The 19,527-nt window shown below is 38.0% G+C and overlaps 1 protein-coding gene across 1 annotated transcript in view; it reads right to left on the bottom strand.

Annotated features, from left to right (window-relative positions):
• Positions 1–14,596, bottom strand: part of IFT57 (intraflagellar transport 57) — a 48,144-nt gene extending 33,548 nt beyond the window's left edge. Inside the window, exons 1-3 of the mRNA XM_063305582.1 lie at positions 14,364–14,596; positions 10,571–10,733; positions 4,909–5,027 (exon numbers count right to left, since the gene is read on the bottom strand). Of these exons, the coding sequence (XP_063161652.1) occupies positions 4,909–5,027; positions 10,571–10,733; positions 14,364–14,536 (455 nt within the window). The 5' untranslated portion in view covers positions 14,537–14,596. The remainder of the gene's footprint in view (positions 1–4,908; positions 5,028–10,570; positions 10,734–14,363) is intronic.
• Between the last annotated feature and the right edge of the window lie 4,931 nt (positions 14,597–19,527).

The raw sequence follows: 19,527 nt of genomic DNA, 5'->3' as shown, positions 1-19,527 counted from the left end.
ACACAAAATGGCAAAACAAAGAATATTAGCAAATGTGAACACTGCAATTATTTCATATATTTATTGCTACAATTTCCATCAATATATTTGCAAAAAGAAGGGAAAAAAGAGTGTTAAAATGATGTACACAAAGAGAAAGCCCCCTTAAAATTAGTTTACTAAAAAGGAATGTGCAGAACTAACTATTCACTTAGTTTTATTTCCCAAATATGGCATTGGCAAATTTCTTGGAGAAATTACAGTGCTGCTGCAGCTCACTAATCTTTTAGAAAGAAAGTGATTAGTTTTATGCTTCCAGTAGGGAATGGTATTTTGCACACAAGTCAGTATCTGTCAGTGTTCATTTGCCTCCAAGACTATTTTGTTCCAAGCTTCTGCTATTATAGGGGGCAATAATGTCACTTATTGAATAAGTCTACAGCCAATGGTACAGAATGCTGTAGCCTTTTATAAGGCCCAGGCTCAACACATTCAAGCACAGTGCATTAGAAAATATTATTTTGTTGCTAATATTATACTTGCAAATCTTTCAGCCAACCTACTACATCAATCCTAAAACTTGGCAACTGTGGGGGAAGAAGGACTGAGCCTCTGGTTTCTTCAGTGTGGGGTACCAGTGGGCGAAACCCTTTCCTCATAGTATTTAATATCTATATGAAACCACTGGGAGACAAAATCTGTTTTGGAGATGAGGTAGCATAAATAGAATATTGTAAATATGTTGATGATATTAAGCTGTACTTTGCCACCCCAGTCCAGGCCGAATATGCTACAGAGGTCCTGATTCAGCATCTGGAGGTTGTGAGGGAATGGATCAGGCAAAACAAGCTTAGACTAAAATGTGGAGTCTTTGATGCTCTCTGAGCCTTGTTGTTTTCTTGTAGACGTTTCACTGCCAGACTAGGCAACATCTTCAGTGCGAAAAGGGAGGGGGCCTTGCTCTCTGTTTATATACCGTGGTTTGTCCAGTTTGTGTTGGTGGATGTGTAGTTCTCCCCTTGGGAGTTTCTTGATTGGACTGTTGTTTGCTGCTTGGTTGACTGAGTTAATAGTGGAGTCCTTGGTGCTCTCTGAGCCTTGTTTTCTTGCAGACATTTCATTGCCAGACTAGGCAACATCTTCAGTGTGAACAGGGAAAGGGCCTTGCTCTCAGTTTATATACCGTGGCTTGCCCTGCTTGTGTTGGTGGGGGTGTTGTTCTCTCCTTGGGAGTTCTTTGATTGGGCTGTTGTTTGCTGCTTGGTTGATTGACTGAGTTGATAGTTCCTTGATTAGGGTGTATTGTGCTGTTTGATGGTTCATCTGGTGTTAATCCTAGTGTTGATTTTTGCATATCTGGGTGTTGATTGCTGGCAAGGGAGTGTACTGGTCTTTTGGCCTTTCTATTGTCTCTTTTGAATGGTATGTAGATGTTGCTTACCTCTATGTGTCTGTTGATGGCTGCTTTGTCTGAGTGCCAGGCTTCCAGGAATTCTCTAGCATTTTGGGATTTGTCTTGGTTTAGGATGCTCACAGTTTTCCAGTTGAAAGTATGATTAAGTCTATCCTTGTGTTGTGAGATTAAGGGGTTTTCATTGTGTCTTCTGACTACCAGTTGATGTTCGTGGATGCGCTCTGCTAGTCTTCTGCCTGTGTGTCCTACATAGTGGCTGTTACAGTCTTTACACTGTATGTTGTAGATAACTCATGTTTTTTTTCTTCTCGGGCTACTGGGTCTTTTGGATTACTTAAGATGTTTTAGTTGGTTTATGTGCTACGGTGATGCTGTGTGGTTGTAACAGTCTATTGATAGTTTCTGAGATGTTTCTGATGTATGGCAGTGTTATCCTTTTCCTAGCTTCTGTTGGTTGGGTTGTAGTGGGTTGAGTGATAAGGCACTTTTTGATAAAGGTGAAGGGGTATCCATTTTGTGGAAGATGCTGTATAGATGATTTGTTTCCTTTTCTGGTATTCAGGGTTGCTTCAGTGCATAAGCACTGATCTGAATAATGTTCTTACACAGCTCCTCTTGTGGGAGGTTGGGTTGTTGCTTAGGTAATGGAGCACTTGGTTAGTGTGAGTAGCTTTCCAGTAGACTTGTGTTTCTAACTTGCCATCATTTCCTCTACTGATGAGGATGTCCAAGAAGGGTAGCGTGTTGTTGTTTTCTTCTTCCCTTGTGAATTTTATTCCACTGAAGATGTTGTGGATGGTTTCATGTGTTTCCTCCAGTTGTTCCTTTTTTATTATGACAAAAGGGTCATCTACATACCGGATCCATACTTTGCGTTGTATAAGTGGGAGTGCTATCCTTTCTAGATGCTGCATTACAATCTCTGCTATGAGTCCTGAAATAGGTGATCCCATGGGTGTTCCTTTGATTTGTTGATATATTTGTCCATCAAACTGAAAGTAGGTCATAAGGCAGAGGTTGATGACTAGGGTTAGACTAAACCCTAGTAGGATAGGTGTGCTATCTGTGATCATCTGAGCTGTCCAGAAACAATAGTTTCAGCGATAGCATTAGACAGAATTATGCTTTTGCTGAAGAAACAGGCATGACTTGAGGATACTCCTGGATTTGCAGTTCCTGCAAATAGCTCTGTAACTTTGACTGGTACATCATTTGCAGCACTACTTTGATCAGCAAATCCTAACAGCAGTGACCAAAGCCATCATCATCTCACAACTTGACTACATCAAGCTATATGTGGGCCTGCCTTTGAGGACCACTCAAAAGCTATAAGTAAAATACACTGCTGCAGTCAGGCAGCAGCCAGATTAAACTCACTACTGCAGTGTATCACATATTCTTTGGTTATTGCACTGATCACCATTATGCTTAATCCTAATCCTAAATGTTGGTTATTCCTATAAAGCCTTTTATATAACAAACAAATGAAAATTTTATTTATGTTACACAACCTATCAATGTGTGATCCAAATCACAATCAAATTAACAATTAAAAACTGTTAAAATTACACAAAAGCAATAAAATCAATATACATCAAGATATTTTTACAGGAGTAAAGTAACATTCCTATAACTATAATATCCTAAACCCGATACTCCTGCTACCTAATAAGATTTAAAACAAAATAGCCCTAATATCTAACTTAACTAACTTCCATTCTCAACACCTGCTGATAATGGCTTCCACCACACAATCTGCTATATTATGGCATGGCTCCTGCTAATATAATGGACTGAATTCTCCAAAATGACAGTTGTCAGGTGATCTAGAGAAGGTCTGCTCAAGGTCCTGTTCCTTCAGGAGCTGAGGGATTCATGACCCAGCAGACAGGCCTTCTTGGTAGTGATGATCACTTTGGATCATCTTATTGGTAGAGATGTACCTAGCCTCCTTGTTACTGATATTTTGCAAGAATTGGGAAAACAATTTTTTTTCAGGTGCACTTTCAAAACTTAACAATGACAGGGCTACAGCTATCTCTTGTTTTTTACGTTTTTATATGGATTTGGGAGGGGGAGGAGTTATTTTATTCTGCATTGGGGATGTTTTACAGTATAGATGGTGTTTATCTTTCTGTACACTATCCAACATTTGTTTATATGGGCAGTATAAAAATATTGTCAAAAAAAGAATTGAAATAATTTACATATAATTATACAATCAAGAACAACACAAAATACAACAAATCTCATATCACTTAAATATGTAGATGCAAAAAAAACCTGCGTAATCTCAGAATACATGAGTTATTTCACAGATCTGGATTAAGTGAAAAGTCTGAAGCTAAAAATGTCAATCGAGTGGCACCACTGATCTCTCTGAACATGATTTCCATATTTTAGAGGAAAGGACAACAAGACAAGATGATGTAATAAAGATCTGACTGATTGAGATAAGATGATAAACATATATTAAGCCAGAATTTAACCATTATTTATTGATCAACCAAACCTACTGTGAACTACAAATTCGTAACAACTGAGTTTGCATAACACACTAAATTAAAAAACAAAATTAATTCTTTGGGGCTTAGGCCCATAACATGCCTAAAATCACTTGGGAAATTTATGTATAACACTTAACTGAATTAGATTAAATGTCATGTTCTTAATCACTGTTTTGTAACAGCCCCTAGCCAATGGTCTCAGCTCAGAAGCTAAAATTTGATGTTTCCACATTGGATATCCAGATTTAAATATGTACGCACCTAGAAATTCTACACAACAAGCCTAAGTCTAAGCCTTCAGCTCTAATCTTTTTACAGAATTACTGAAACAATAAAATGTAATTACACATAGTTTATTCTGAACCACTTAAAAGAAAGGTAGGATTAAAGGGTAGCAATGATTCACACAATCACAGAGAAGTGAAACCCATGATCAGGGGTTCCTTTGCTTCATTACTCAACAACTCCAACCAAAACAACTATTTATGACAGAGGCTAAGAGCTGTAGTTCAACAGCTAGAAGTCTTCAAATAAAGAATGGATAGTCATATGTCAGAGGTGCTTAGTGCATCCTACGCTGAGCAGGCAGTAAAACTAAATGACCTCTAGGGCCTCTTCAAACTCTATGATACTATTATTCCAACACCTGGAGGTCCAAAATTTCCCTATCTCTGCTCTCTATAGTAGCTAAAATGTATACAAAACTAAGAAATAAATAATAAATTGAAAGGACAGTAAGTGTAATTTGGGAGAACATTCCAACTCCAGAGTACCAAAACAAAAACCAAACCAAAACACAGCATACATACAATACAAAAGCCTTTCCCAAGTTGGTTCAGCAAGTTCACAATAAAAACCTATCAGAGAAGACTACCTGGATCCTACACAAATGAATAACAATAGTACTATCTGTATCACTACATTATCTTTGGATCTGCCCTGTTTATATGGTTCCAGCTTTCTCATTTTATATAACTAGCACAAGAGGAAGCAGACAAGATATTGTACCTTTTCCAGCTAAATGATGTGTATTTCAAAGCTTCTTCTGCCAAACAATCAAGAACATAGCATGCTTGTTCTCCATAACCGGCCTTTAACTTTGAGGGAGGGAAATCAACAGTTCTTCCCTGAAGAAGAAATAAACATCATTAACAGAAACAAAGCATCATTAAATCAAATAATAATGTCTACCTTCTCTAAAGTCCTTGTTTGTCACAACAAGAAACTATCTGCACATGTGAGTCACCAAACACCATCAGAATGGCATAAGAGCCAGGTTACTTGAGGAACCACCTGTCTCCCACAGTATCCGTCTGGCTGATTTGATCTTGCAGGGTTGGCTGATTCAATTCATTCTTTAAACAGGTTCCTTTGATTAAACAATGTCATCTATCAGGACCCCAGAAGCACGCTTTCCCTTTAGCAGTGCCTGCCCTCTGGAATGAGGTTCCTCCTGCGATCTGGATGGCCCCTACTCTGCTGCTGTTGCAAAGAGCTGTGATATTTGGATCTGACCTGTTTGTATTGTTCCAGCTTTATTATTTTATACAATTAGCACAAGAGGAAGCAGACAAGGTTTTATGCCCCCTTGCTTCATTTCCATCTGGTTTGTAGTTCTTGCTATCTTTTATCTTTTATTCTTCCTTTTAATTGGTTTTATTATAATTTCCTTGTTTTGCCTCTTGTGAGCCACCGAGTTGTTGAGAATTTAATAATAAATAAATATGCAACTTAATACAACACTCTTCAGTGTAGTTAATTTATATGTTCAGCTGCAAAGAGCAAATCATAAGAATTCAAACTAATGTGCAAACTAATAAAGTAAATGCACAAACCAAATTCAAGATTATTATAGTCACTATCCATGTTTTATTTTTGTTTTCTAACTGGATACACAATTCTAAAATGAAAGAGATAGCCAAAGTATATCAAATGTTTGTGTCAGCTTTCTAGAGATATTTCACGGCAATAAGCACAATCATATTAATATTGCTTATTCTGTGTCATTTTTACCTTACAAGTTACTTATTTATTGCTCATATTTATATGGCCACTCATCTCACACAAGGAGACTCTAGTAATTTCTTCAAACCAATAGGATACATACACGCAGTATGTGCCAGCACACAGTCTTCATTCACATATCACATCAAACACACTTAGGGAAATTTAGCCATGATTTGATATGGTGTCAAAATTGAAAAATCAGGCTCTCACTTTCAAATCAGAATTAGAAATTGCCATTTTAACTGGGTTTGCAAACTGAATTAAAATTGTTATCCCCCTGCTCTCACGGTACTCCTTCTGTTTTTATTGATCTATTTATTTATATTTCATTTATTTATATTTCAAATTTGGTCACCACCCATCTCGCATGAAGTGACTCTCAGCGGACATCTAAAGATCTAAGGACATGTAACTCAGTCCTGAGATATGAGGCTACGAGTTTTTACTTTCAATGACTACAGGTAATCCTTGCTTAATGACTGTCCTGTTTAGCTACCATTTGAAGTTACAACAGCGCTGAAAAAGTAACTGTACAACCAGTTCTTACATTTATGACCACTGCAGCGTCCCTGAAGTCACACAATCAAAATTTGGGCATTATGCAACCGGTGGGTGTTTACAACCATTGCAGCTTCCTGTGGTCACATGATTGCTATTTGCATGCTTCACAGCTGGCTTCCAACAAGCAGAGTCAATGTAGTAAAATTACAAATTGCAGTCACATGATGTCTTACTTAATGACCATGGGTGTTTCACCTAACCACCACAGCAAAAGTGAGGGTGTAAGTCTGTCACGGTCATGTGATATCTCACTTAACAACCGTGTTGCTTAGTGGCGGCATTGCTAGTTCCAATTGTGGTTGTTAAGCAAGAACTACCTGAACTTCTAATTATAAGATGGCAGGTAAATACTTGAATTCAGGCTAGATATTGTATCCTAGAATGCCTTTCTGCCCCCATTTCTATTCAAAAAGGGGCAAGGTGGCATCCTGGGTCCCCAGTTTCTCAACATTTACATCAATTCTACAGTCCAAGCTTTGAAAACAAATGATTTTAACTGCACAAATTATGCCAAATAAACCTGTTTCAATACTTCTACAATGTTAATAGATGTAAGCCAGAACATTTGAGCTCTTACTTCGTATTGCTGATAGGAAAGACTTATCAACAATTATTTGTTTGTTTAATTTATATAGCCGCCCATCCCAAACCAGTGACTCTGGGCGGCTAACAATCATAAAATTATGCTAAAAGTAGTAAGAGACATGCAAGCCACAGATACTGATGAGAGATCAGTGATACCTGCACAGAGCAAATTATAGCATTTAAATGTTGGCAGTTACTTTACAATTGCGGGCTGCTTGGACAGAACAAACAAGAACCTACTATTGATGCCTAATGCTATTCTGCTAGCAACAGAAGTGGTAGCTATGTTTCCTGCTCTAAATTTTTAAGGCTTAGGTGATTAGCCACCTGTTGTATGGCTCACTGATTTGCAATTATAAAGTTCTAAGACCTTGAGAAACAGTACTGTCTATATTTCTAAAAGTCACACTCCAAATTCCTAGACTTTCTAGTTCATTATTGTGTCTGGAATCTGGGCTAGCTACTTTAAAGGCTTGTTTGCAGGATTCTCAGATAAATCTCTGGCTAAAATTGATTTTCAGCAAGGGGTCCCTTGCCTCTTCAGGTTTTTTTGGACAACTTTCTACTGATCTAGAAGAATGGCACTGAATAAGATCTAAGATATTATAGACTCTCAGCCCAGTATCAGACCTCAGTGGGCTTTGAGAAAGCAATAATGGAGTTGAGGTAATGTGTATTCCTTACTGATACTCAGAAAAGATCTGAGTGTACCATCTATTATGGTGGTGGTTTTGTCTGGAACATTTTTCACTCCAGTTAATTATCTAATTAATATTCTGTATTTATCTCACTAAAGAGCTTTTTTTTTTTTTGGGCCAGATGTAATGCTTTGACATTTCAATGCAAGAGCATTTATGCACATGCCTAGTGGGGGAAACTAAGACATACAGTACAGTACAAAAGTCTTAAGCCACCATTAGATTTTTTGTTTTAGCGATGGTATAGTTACCATATATAATTATTTCTCAGAGCCCAATCCTATGTATGTCTACTAAGAAGTAAGTCCCATTATACTCAATGGGTAGAGGTGTTTGTTTCTGGTGAGTAGGATAGGATTACACCTACTTCCTGCTGAATACAATGAGCTTACCTCTGAGTAAGGTAAATAATACTGTTTTCAAACACCTCTATCAATGGGGCTTACTCCTAGGTAAGTGTGGATAGGATTGCAGCCTCAGTCTCTTTAGGCTAAGGTGGTCTGAAAATTGTGTTCAATCAACTCAGTCTCTTTAGGCTAAGATGTTCTGAAAATTGTGTTTGTTTAAATTTTCACTGAAGGCCACAAGTACTCATTTGTCCATCTCTCTCCAGCTCTTCTTCTCACATACTGTCGACGATTGGACCCCAAAATTTCAAACTTGGATTCATCACTCCATAATACTCTTTTCCACTGATCTTCATTACAATCTTTGTGAGCTTCAGCATATCTTAGCCTTTTTACCCTGTTCCCCTTGCACAAAAGTGTGTGTGTGTGTATGTGTATATATATACACAGACACAGTATTTCTGATTTTTTTTCTGTTTTTGAATACTGCATACAAACTTCCTGTATACTGCATACAAATTTCCTATATTTTCTGGTTGTATTCTAATAAAGAGACTGAGGCTGCAATCCTATCCACACTTACCTGGGAGTAAGCCCCATTGACAGAGGTGTTTGAAAATGGTGTTATTTACCTTACTCAGAGGTAAGCCCATTGTATTCAGCAGGAAGTACATACATTATTGTGTGCCCATTCTATAGGGCCTGGTACACATATTTAGTAATACCTCTTAAGCAATCACCTTAATAGGTTGAATGTGGAGCATATTCTCCACTTACTAACAGGTCTAACTCTAGTCATCTCTAGAGCAGTTGCTAAATCCTGTTCTATAGTTATTGCTGTTTCAGAGGGTTGAAGCGTTAACAGTCTGATTCATATTTCTTTTAATTAAATATTTAGTTTAGTTTGAGAGTTTTTTTCCTTTTGCTTTGATTATGTATAATATGTAATTAGCAACTGATCTTTGATCATAAATAAAATATATACAAGGCCAATACTTCTATAACTCTCTTAAAGTCTAATGTGAGTCAAGCTTGATTATGTGGCTTCAAGTTGCCATTAACTCTTACTGGCAACATAGATTTTCTCCAGGGCAATCTATCCTCAACCTGGTCCTTTCAATGGTGCACCCATCGCTGCTGTAATTGAGTCCATCCACCTTGTCGCTGGTCATCCTCTTCTTCTCTTTCCTTCATTACAGACTTCTCCAGAGAGCTAGGTCTTTGTATAATGTGTCCAAAGTAGGATAATTTGAATCTGGTCATTTGGTTGATTTGTTTGATGATCCATTTGTCTGTTTTCTTGGCTATTCATGGTATTAGGAGTCTTCTCCAACACCAAAGATGATGATGTTATTTAAAATAATTTTGACATTCAAAATTTCAAAAAATGCAAAAGCATCAATATGCTTTATATACTGCTTTTTCAAAGTGCAACTTTTGCTTCCATTACAGGGAAAGCCAGTTCCTGCACTATTCTGATCACATATCATGGTATCTGAATATTTTTTCAAGGCCTTCATTAGTACTAATCTGTGGCATATTTCTGGACTGATGGCTCCTTTACTTGTTGATAGTCAATCCTAAAAGGCAGAAGTTATCCACTGTTTCAATATCTTCATTGTCAAATCTATGGCTGGATGCTCTACCTGTTGCCATAAGTTTGATCTTCTTTACATATAATCTTAGTCCCATTATCTTCACTGTGCTTCTTGACTTTCATTACCAGAGCTTGCATATCATTTGCATTTTCAGCTATCAGTGTTATCAATGTAGCACAGGTTACTGACCTTCTTCCTCCAACTTAAGACCATGCTAACCATCTTCCAAGCCAACTTCTCTCAATATACAGGTTGAATAAATAAAGGGAGAATTTACAGTCTCACTATTTTGCCAACTGGACCCATTTTCTTTCACCATGTTCCAGCTGGACTCTGGCTTCCTGATCTGTAGACAGGTTTCACATGAGGACAATGAGTTGTTCTGGGATTCCAGAACATTTTTCTAAGTACATTCCACAGCTTGACATGATTAGCACAATCAAAGTCCTTTCTATAATCAATGAAGCACATACTGACTAATTTTTGGTATTCTTTGGCTTTCTCAATCATCCAAACAAGTTTGAGTCCTGGTGATTTCATCAACAAGTCCATATAGTTTTACTTGCCACTGCCTTTTCCTGGGATTTTTAATGTATTTATTTACTTTCCAGTTTAGCCTACAGACTTGGTATTTCTTAATAGTCTCCTATCACAGTACTAATCAGGTCCAATCTTCTTAGCTTTCAAGGTCAGCTAGTTGCTAAGCTGTAAAAACGTCTGATGCTTTACCACTCACTACCCTTTTAGTCACCCATTCTTCCTTAAGTCAATATAATTTTGCTAAAAAATAAAAGAACTACTGTATTTGCAGTCTACAGAGTTATTAGGAATGATCAAAACAGTTCAAAGATGGTAACCTAAATAATTTACTTACAAAGGACCGCAGCTCTGCAAGTATGCTAGATATTGTCGCATTTGGGTCATCATATTCCTGTGGTTGTTCAAAAGGATGCCCTGCCTTATTAATCAGCCAAGCAGCAAGGGTACAAAACATGTAGAACTGTTCACCTGGGTTAATAGGCAATGCAAAATAATGCCTGTTTTAAAAGAAAAAGGAGCAGAGATTAATCTGCCTATATTGAAAAAAAATTGTTCTAAAAGCTAAGAAAACTTCTCTGTGTTTGTACAATCATTTATGCCCTCAACACTTTTTTTTCTAAGGATACTGTATTTCACTGACAGGCAATTTTCTTAATATATGTGCTCTTTTCTTTGCAATACTTTCAGAATGGTATGTCAAAACTGGCCATGACTTTTATTCCGTATGTATACCTTACAGAAAAATAACATAAGTCAAGGTTTTTAAAAGCAGATTTATTTACTGTATTTTTGTGCTGCCATACTGTACAATGACTCATGGCAGTAGCTCTGGACAAAATATATGAAGTTATTGAGCAGATTATAAAATGTACTGTTAATCTGATCTTCTATGGAAGTATCGAATATACCACAAAAACACAAATGGCTTTGTATGACAAAAAAAGATACACCTAATTTATCATTACTGACACAAATAATAACTATTATAAGACCTGAGAAAATAGTATATAACTATTTTAATATACACATACAGAATAGTATATTTAATATACTAATATAACTATAATTGAAAACATATTTTCAATTATATATATCTTCATGATCAGCAAACACTAATTTACTCAAAGCAGTTTTTAACAAGATCTTCTGTGATGCCCAAATAGCAGGTGAACAGTTATTCTAAGAAGATATCTATTTCATCTGTCTGTTTGGAACCTATGGTTTGCTGATTGCTTCAATATTAAGGGCTTAATACTAGATGATGATTGGACCTGAACACAGCATAGATTTGTTAGATTTGTTTTTAAACTTACTATTTTCTATTCTCAGTTCTCAGATTGATTTGAATTCCTTCAGAAGAAGCTTCTCTGAGACCACTTCCAAAATATCTATTACCTATGTCCTATTTCTGACAAAGATATTCATACAATAAAAGTTATAAAGAAAATGGCATTAGAATGCTCAAAATTGGGGTTATTTTTTTCTATTTTTATATCTTGACATTACACTAATATTCTGCAATTTCACATCAAGCATATTAATGCTACACCTAAGAAAAAGGATTTGGGGCATGGTTTTTATAATGTTATCTTACTCTGTGTCATAATATTTTTTATTAGGTCTGCACTACTCAAATACAATTTCTCAACCTGTATGTACCCATTAATCTATCCTCATATGTTCTGATTGTCTTAAATCTGTAACAAATTGGATATATCTTTGTGATTTAAGAATGTGGAAAACTCTTTAAAAACTGTACAGTTTATAAAAAGTAATCAATGTTAAATATATTTGGATGTTTAAAAACACTGTATTGTCAACTTTTTATACTGCTGAAAGAAATCAGAATGGCAAAATACTACTAATTGCAATTGAGGGCTATTTCCAGCTGAATCTTAGGAAAAACTTCCTAACACTTTGACAGTGGAACCAATTAGTCAAGAAAATGATGGGTTTTGCTTCACTGGATGCAGAGAGTCTGGACAGCCATCTGTTGGAAATGTTTTAATTTCAATTCCTATGTTGTAAAAGGGACTGAACTAAAGACCAAAATGCAGGTCAAGCCGTAAACCTGACAAAATTAATGGGGTGTATTTCTAAGTATGTATGTATATGACTGTATTCTGAGACTATTCTATTTTTTCCTAACAAATCACAAAAACTGGAACTACAATCTATATTAACAGCATATAAACAATATACACCATAAATACATTTCACTTGCATGACAAAAATATAGTCACTGATTTGGTAGAAAGTTTTACTGGCAACATTTAAATTATTATTGCCATGTTGTCCCAACAGGAAAAACTGCAGAAGCAAACCAAGTTAACATGTATTTTTGTTGTTTTTTCCTTATAGATGGGAAAGTATTAAAATTGAAAGAAAATTAAAAGTATTTGTCATATTTTAAAGATAGATTTAATGCATACTAAAGTCATAGCTTCAATGAGAATAATGTATTGAAATGTGGCACATTATTTTTGTATTCATGGTACAATCCTAAACTTATAGCTACACACCTTGGCATGTATTTTAGAAGCATATAATCATAGCCATAGTCTGGCAGACTCCGTTTTTATCTCACATTATATCTCCATGGTCCATGAGTTATCTATTAGTAACACAGCATTTAACCAAAATGCTCTATAACCCTAAATAAAAAATCAAAAGTTACCCAAGATTCCCATGACTTAGGGTAAAAGGTAAAGGTAAAGGTTTCCCTTGACGTAAAGTCCAGTCGTGTCCGACTCTAGGGGGCGGTGCTCATCTCCGTTTCAAAGCCTTGGAGCCGGCGTTGTCCATAGGACACTTCCGGGTCATGTGGCCAGCATGACTCACGGAACGCCGTTACCTTCCCGCCGAAGCGGTACCAATTAATCTACTCACATTTGCATGTTTTCGAACTGCTTGGTGTGCAGAAGCTGGGACGAGCAACGGGAGCTCACCCCGCCGCGCGGTTTCGAACCGCCGACCTTCCGATCGACAGCTCAGCGGTTTAACCCGCAGCGCCACCGCGTCCCCTTAGGGTACTTGTAGGGAAATCAGGAAAAAAAGGAGGCTAGGTATACAGCCAGTGTAAAATTATAATGAATATGTTACTTCTCAGAAATAACACTAATAAGAGTACCATTCTTCATATGTAAGACATTTGCCTGATGCATGCCTATCCTGTGGCCTTAATTCAGATATATATTAGAAAACGATGCATATATTTAGATCACCAGCTCTATACAAAACACATTTCTAAGAATTTCTCATTTACTCTCACTAGAATGGCTTTACAACTAGTTTCCCATTTTACAATGAGTCTGAAAGAAAAAGTTCTATCCCAAAAAACTTTTATCTACTGAATCACAACCACTTATTCTGTTCAATAATTTGAGCTTGTAAGGACAAAAAGTTTCTTTGCAATAAACAATACTTGTCATATGTCTGATACTGTATTTTTGAAAGATTATAAATATAACAAGGAAGAAATCACCAACTCTTCAGCACAAAAATTCTAATTGGTTTAACAAAATTAACTCTTAAGTTACTTAATTTGCCAGGTATACAGATATAGCACATAATATTGATGTAAATAATTTTTATTATGTTTCATTTTCTTCTCAGGCCTTTACTTTTTTTGACTTAGTATTTCTTGCTCCTTTTCTGCACTTTGCATAACACTGCTTATCCTGCAACAGAATAGTATTATTAAGTATGTAAGTTTCCTACTTTTCCTTAATTTTATATAGAAACAGGCCTGCGTGCAAAATGCAAGGTCTCAGTCCAAAATGATTATACACGGAACTGGAACACAAAACACTTCCGTTTCCAAAGAGCCTTTCTCCAGAACAACTTCAATGTTCTCTGCTGTCTGACAGTCCTGGGGCTCGTTCAGACACAGTAACTCCAATATCAAACCCCAAACTTACAGGCAAAAGCACAACACACACTCGTCAACTGTACATTAAATGCACACGCGTGAACTAGCCTTTAATCCACGAAGCCCCTGACACAGTTATTGGCTGAGATCAGGCAATTTATTCTTCCAAGCTGGAAAAAGTGGGACTCATCTTCTATTACACATCACCCCCCACCCCCCAGAAAACCAAAGAGCAAGGCCTACTCGCTTGCCTTACCGGGAAGGCGGTCTCATATTGTGGCTCCGCAACGCTGCCTCTTCCTCGTAATTCAGTAGCTTCAACTTCTCCAGCAGATCCTCCATCATGACAAACATGTGATAAAGCGCCCCCGGCCCGCGCTCCACCACCGCAGCTTCCCCAGTCGCGTCCCCTTCCTCGGCGGCCGCCATGACACGTCTCAATCGCAGCTTCTCGCTTCCAAGTTGCCAGCGCAACGCGACAAGCACCAAGGCCGTCCACGTCACCGGGGAAACAAACCCCGCCTGCTCGAACACTCGCCCGCCAATCCCTTCTTAATCCGAGCAGTCCTTCCGTGATGGGTCTGACCAATCGACTCCGCACGAAATGATTCTTGGAAGCCTCGGTCTTGTAGGGCTGCCACCTTTGGGCTGCGAAAAATCCGGATAATCACTAGATCGAGCAAACTTTGACTCATTATTGCCATCTAAGGCTCGCCGGGATTTTACGGCGTGCATCTGGAAGCCCGAGTGTTCGATGTGCGATGCCTGGCACTGCAGTTTTAATCAAACACGATGTAATTGACCGAATTTACAGCTCTCCGGTCTGGGCTGCAACAATCCGGACGACCAATACAAGGGAGCAAAGAGTAGTGGGGTGGGGGTGCGGAGGGGCTGATACTTGTTTGTATTTTTGCAGCCCAGATCTGGGTGCCTATGCATTACAGCTGTGATCTAAGCCCTCAGAGTTTATTCAGTGTATTGTGACCAAAATTGGGATAATGAGTAAATCATGTTAATTCAACCATGCATAAGTGAGGTAAACAGAATTGAAGAAGCGAACAAACAGAAATTAATAGTGGGTAGGATTAGGCGATAGATCTTACATTTTTGGTACTTGTTAAACAGGACTTTATGCACTATAACATAACCAACTTTGGAAAGCCCTAATAAATTAGATCAAAAGCAATCTGGTTCAGCAAGTTCCCTTAATAACCAAAGTGATGGTCAGGGAAGGTCTTCAGAAAGGACAACACTATTGAAAGTATCACTTGATGATACTCTGGTATTATGCCGGCTGTGTTCACATAACAGCTGGACCTTAAAGAATGGTTACTAAACCACACCATTTGCATTCACAAAACTGTTGTAAAATGGTGTAATGTGATAGTTTAACACAACACTATAAAATAATGTGATGTGTGTGTATATGGTTTTGGATTGTCCCTTATACCTTGAAAATAGTAGCTTTGGGTTTAGTATGTCGTGAAAACATAGCCATATTGTAGCTATCTTGATTAACAGTCATCAATAGCCTTATCTAACAAGAAATTTTCTAATTAACCTTTTAAAAACCATCCAAGTAGGCAGACCTTCTCCGTCTTGTGGAATCAGAGTCCACAGTTCAACTGCACACTCGCTAGATCAGGTGAAGTAATACATCATGGTTCAAACCACTGAAACTAATAACATACACATGCTAAGTCACAAAGAAGCAAGCCACACTCTGGCTTAATGTGATGCGTTTGATCACATCTGATTTGGTTTCTGCATTGGACATCTTTATATAGCATGCTTGGCTGTTACCTTCAGAAAGTAATAGGCACTGGGTCATTTTTGTATTCGACACATATAGATCCTTAACTGAAGTTTCATTCTAGGCATCTCTCCTGCACTGGGATCTGGTTTTAAAAAGCCCTTTCCAGATCTCAGCCCCTTCCTCTACTACGGCCACAGTGATAGCCAGGTGTTTTGTCTTGACCATGGTTAATATGGCATCCAATGGGTGGATTCCCCTGCTAAACAGAGGGCTGAACTACATAACCAACAAGGTCCCATTCCCATTCATGACAGAAAAGCAAATGCTAATTGCTTTTCATCCTGTCGGCATGTATTTTGAAGACTGTCAGGGGAAAAAAACCCAGTAACTTTCTGTCATTTAGGTTACTGCCTTATTTGAATCTCAAACAGCTTTAATCCAAATGCTTTAACAAACAGTGAATCTAAGATTCAGTATTTGATTTAAAGGAATCCATAATGGGGGCCATTTAGGGATCAAATGACAGTAAGTCTAAAATTTCAGTTACAGAACAGCATCCAGAGGGTTGAAAACGGTTTGACTACCATAAGTGTACACACTGATTCGTTTTACAAATATAGCATCCTAGTAGTATTCCTCTGGAACTTTCCATCATAGGATAGGATGCATAAGTTGGAAGGGGACCTTGAGGGTCATCTAGTTCAGCCCTCTGTTTAGTACAGGAATCCACTAAACCATCTTTGAAATGAGCCTATACTGCCCTTGTCTGAAAACCTCCAGAGTGGGGAATCCACTGTAGGCAGTTCTAATGCTAAACAGCTATGACTTTTAATTCTTCTTAATAGTCAACCTGACTCTTCTTTCAGTTTCACCCCATTGATCCTTGTCCCACTTTGGTTTCAGCAGAGAACAGGACCACCGCCTCCTGCACATGACAACTTGTTAGATATTTCTAGACCACCTCAATATCTTTGAGTCTTCTTTTATTGCAAGCTAACCATAGCCAGTTCCTTTAGCCATGTCTCATTTCTCATAACTGCTTAGCTTCACACCCATTACCAAGCTATTCCTATAAACCTGCGGTGGCTACTCCATATCAGGAACTGGACATATTATTATGTGGTCCATAGTACAATAGAACTATTCAGTCCCATAATCTGGACACAATGCTTCTGTTAAGGCAACCTGTGATTTTAGTGAGCATTTTGCTTGCCCATTTCAGCTGGTGGTCTACTTCTAATTCCTTTTCATATGCATTACTGCCAAGTCAGGTCTCCCCAGTGCTGTACCTATACATTTCATTTTTCCTATCCAGAAGTACAGAACATTAACCCAAAGAAAGCATGCAGCAGTTTTTGCCTTCTCTGTATACCGTTATCACTTCCCTGCCTTTTCCATGCAACTGTGAGGGGGTGATGCTGCCTAAACCAGTAAACGAACATCCAAAAATTTGTTAGCCTACAAGGGAGAAAAAAAGAGATGTAAGATTTAAACTCTGGAGCTGTTCAGGGATGGATTGCTATAACCTGTTCAAAGAGAGAGGGATGGATTGCTATCTTCTATAGTAACCGATACTTTTCCTAATTACAGCTTCTTGTATCTTCAATAAAAATAACTTATCCATCTGATCCTTGTTTTTGACTCTCCCATGACTAGCTCCTGAATACTGGCTGAGGGGAGAGAGAGAGATAGGGAGCACTATTGATCTGCCATGGGTAAATCTCTTATAATAGCAGACCAACAATCTCTGTGACTTATTGTTATTGTTAATTGTTGTTGTTGTTGTTGTTATTATTTTGGTTGTACCTCCTCAATGTATTCTTATTGTAATTTGCATTCTTTGGCTACCTCAGCTCATTCTGAGCTTTACCCCTTCCTCCCCACCCCAACTCCATCTCTACAGGCTCAAGCTACCAGCTAGCTTTCCTCCTTAGTTACCAGCCTCTGCTTTCATTTCCTGTACATCTCCTTTTTCGTTCTTTGTTCAGTAAGCTCTCTACTCACCCATTCCAATTAGAGCTGTGCAGATTCTTGAGAAGAGGTGCTTTGCAATATATACGTTAGACTGGCATGAAGCGTGTCTCTTCAAATCAACAAGCAGCTGTATCTTCTTCTGCATCTTTTTTACTTTGCCAAGGTGAGTAAAGTGGTTGTGCTCCCACACGCAGGTGGAGACAGCCAGAAGCAGCTTACCAAGAAGCCGTGAGAGCCTGGAAAGAGATGTGACTGCTTTCCTGATTTCAAAAGAAGTGCGTTGTGAAGCACTTCTTTTAAACGATTTTCATAGCCCAGTAGGCCTTTTACAGCTTTCCCCATATTTCCTTCTGATGTCCATGCTTTCAGCATTTCATTTTTCATTTATCTTTTAAGATTGCAAGTCCTGGTAAGTTGCCCATATTTGTCTCAGTTCATTAAAAAGTCCCTTCCTGAAGTCCAGGATCCTGACTGCGTTCTCTCAACTTTTCCTCTTCCAGTTATCTTGAATTCCTGTATGACGTGGTTGCTTCCCCTCAAGGTACCTGGCAATTTCAGACCATCAACCAATTTCTCCCTGTTTTGTCAGGATTAAGTCCAGGATAGCATCTTTCTGAAGCAATGCGAAGCTCTAATGGGCGCATTGGAATAAATTCCTCAATAGGAATACTTCGTTTCTGACTCCTTGTAAACATGCACTTTCAACAGGACTTCAGTATTCAAGGATATTAATTTCTCCACAGCTGTTTTGTTTCTTTTAGGCAGGCCATTTAGCCTCTCTTTTTGTTGGGTCTCCTTCTTTTCAATTTTTTTTCCCCGTTCTATTGTGTCTGATTCTCGGAGACTGCTTGGATAAGTCCCTGCCATTGTCTCTTTGCTAGGGCTGTGAGAGGGTGACTGGCCCAAGGTCACCCAGGTGGCTTCTTTCCTAAAGCGGGACTAGAATTCACGGTCTCCCGGTTTCTAGCCTGATGCCTTAATGATCTGGATTAAGGTTAATGTGGTATAGGTCTGGATTGCTTCTAGGGCTGGTTTGACTCCATTTATCTTTAATGATTTGGATTAAGTTTGATAAAGTACAATAATACATGCTTGGTTTTAGGCTTGATATGATTCAGATTATTATATTGTATATATAATTATATATATATATAATTAATAATACAATATATGATTGTATTATTAATTATAATGGCAGACAATTTATATGCTTTTTAGTTTGATTTTTATTATAGTAGACAGAAATGTATAGAATAGTAGTAGGAAGGAAATAATTAAATAAATGTTATCTTTTGGGGGAAAGTTGATTAGGAGGTGTGTGTGTCTTTGTGTGTGTATGTATGTTCGTGCGTGTGTGTGTGTGTATGTATGTATGTATATATATATATATATATATATATATATATATATATATATATCCTTTTTCCTTCAGCAAAGGATTGTTACCTTGTCGTGGTGCTGGAGCTTGAGCACCTCAATGATGCCATGAGCTAAACCATGAAGGGCCACCCAAGATGGGAAGGTCATGACAGAGAGGTCAGACTAAATGCGATCCCTGGGGAAGGTAATGGCAACCCACCCCAGTATTCTTGCCGTGAAAACTAAATGGATCAGTACAACCAGAGATAGGTCGGTATACCATCGGAAGATGAGACCCCCAGGTCGAAGATGGTCAAAATGCTACTGGGGA

This window comes from Candoia aspera, chromosome 5, assembly GCF_035149785.1.
Source record: "Candoia aspera isolate rCanAsp1 chromosome 5, rCanAsp1.hap2, whole genome shotgun sequence".
Lineage (NCBI taxonomy): Eukaryota > Metazoa > Chordata > Lepidosauria > Squamata > Boidae > Candoia > Candoia aspera.
This window is presented reverse-complemented; position numbering and strand designations above follow the sequence as displayed.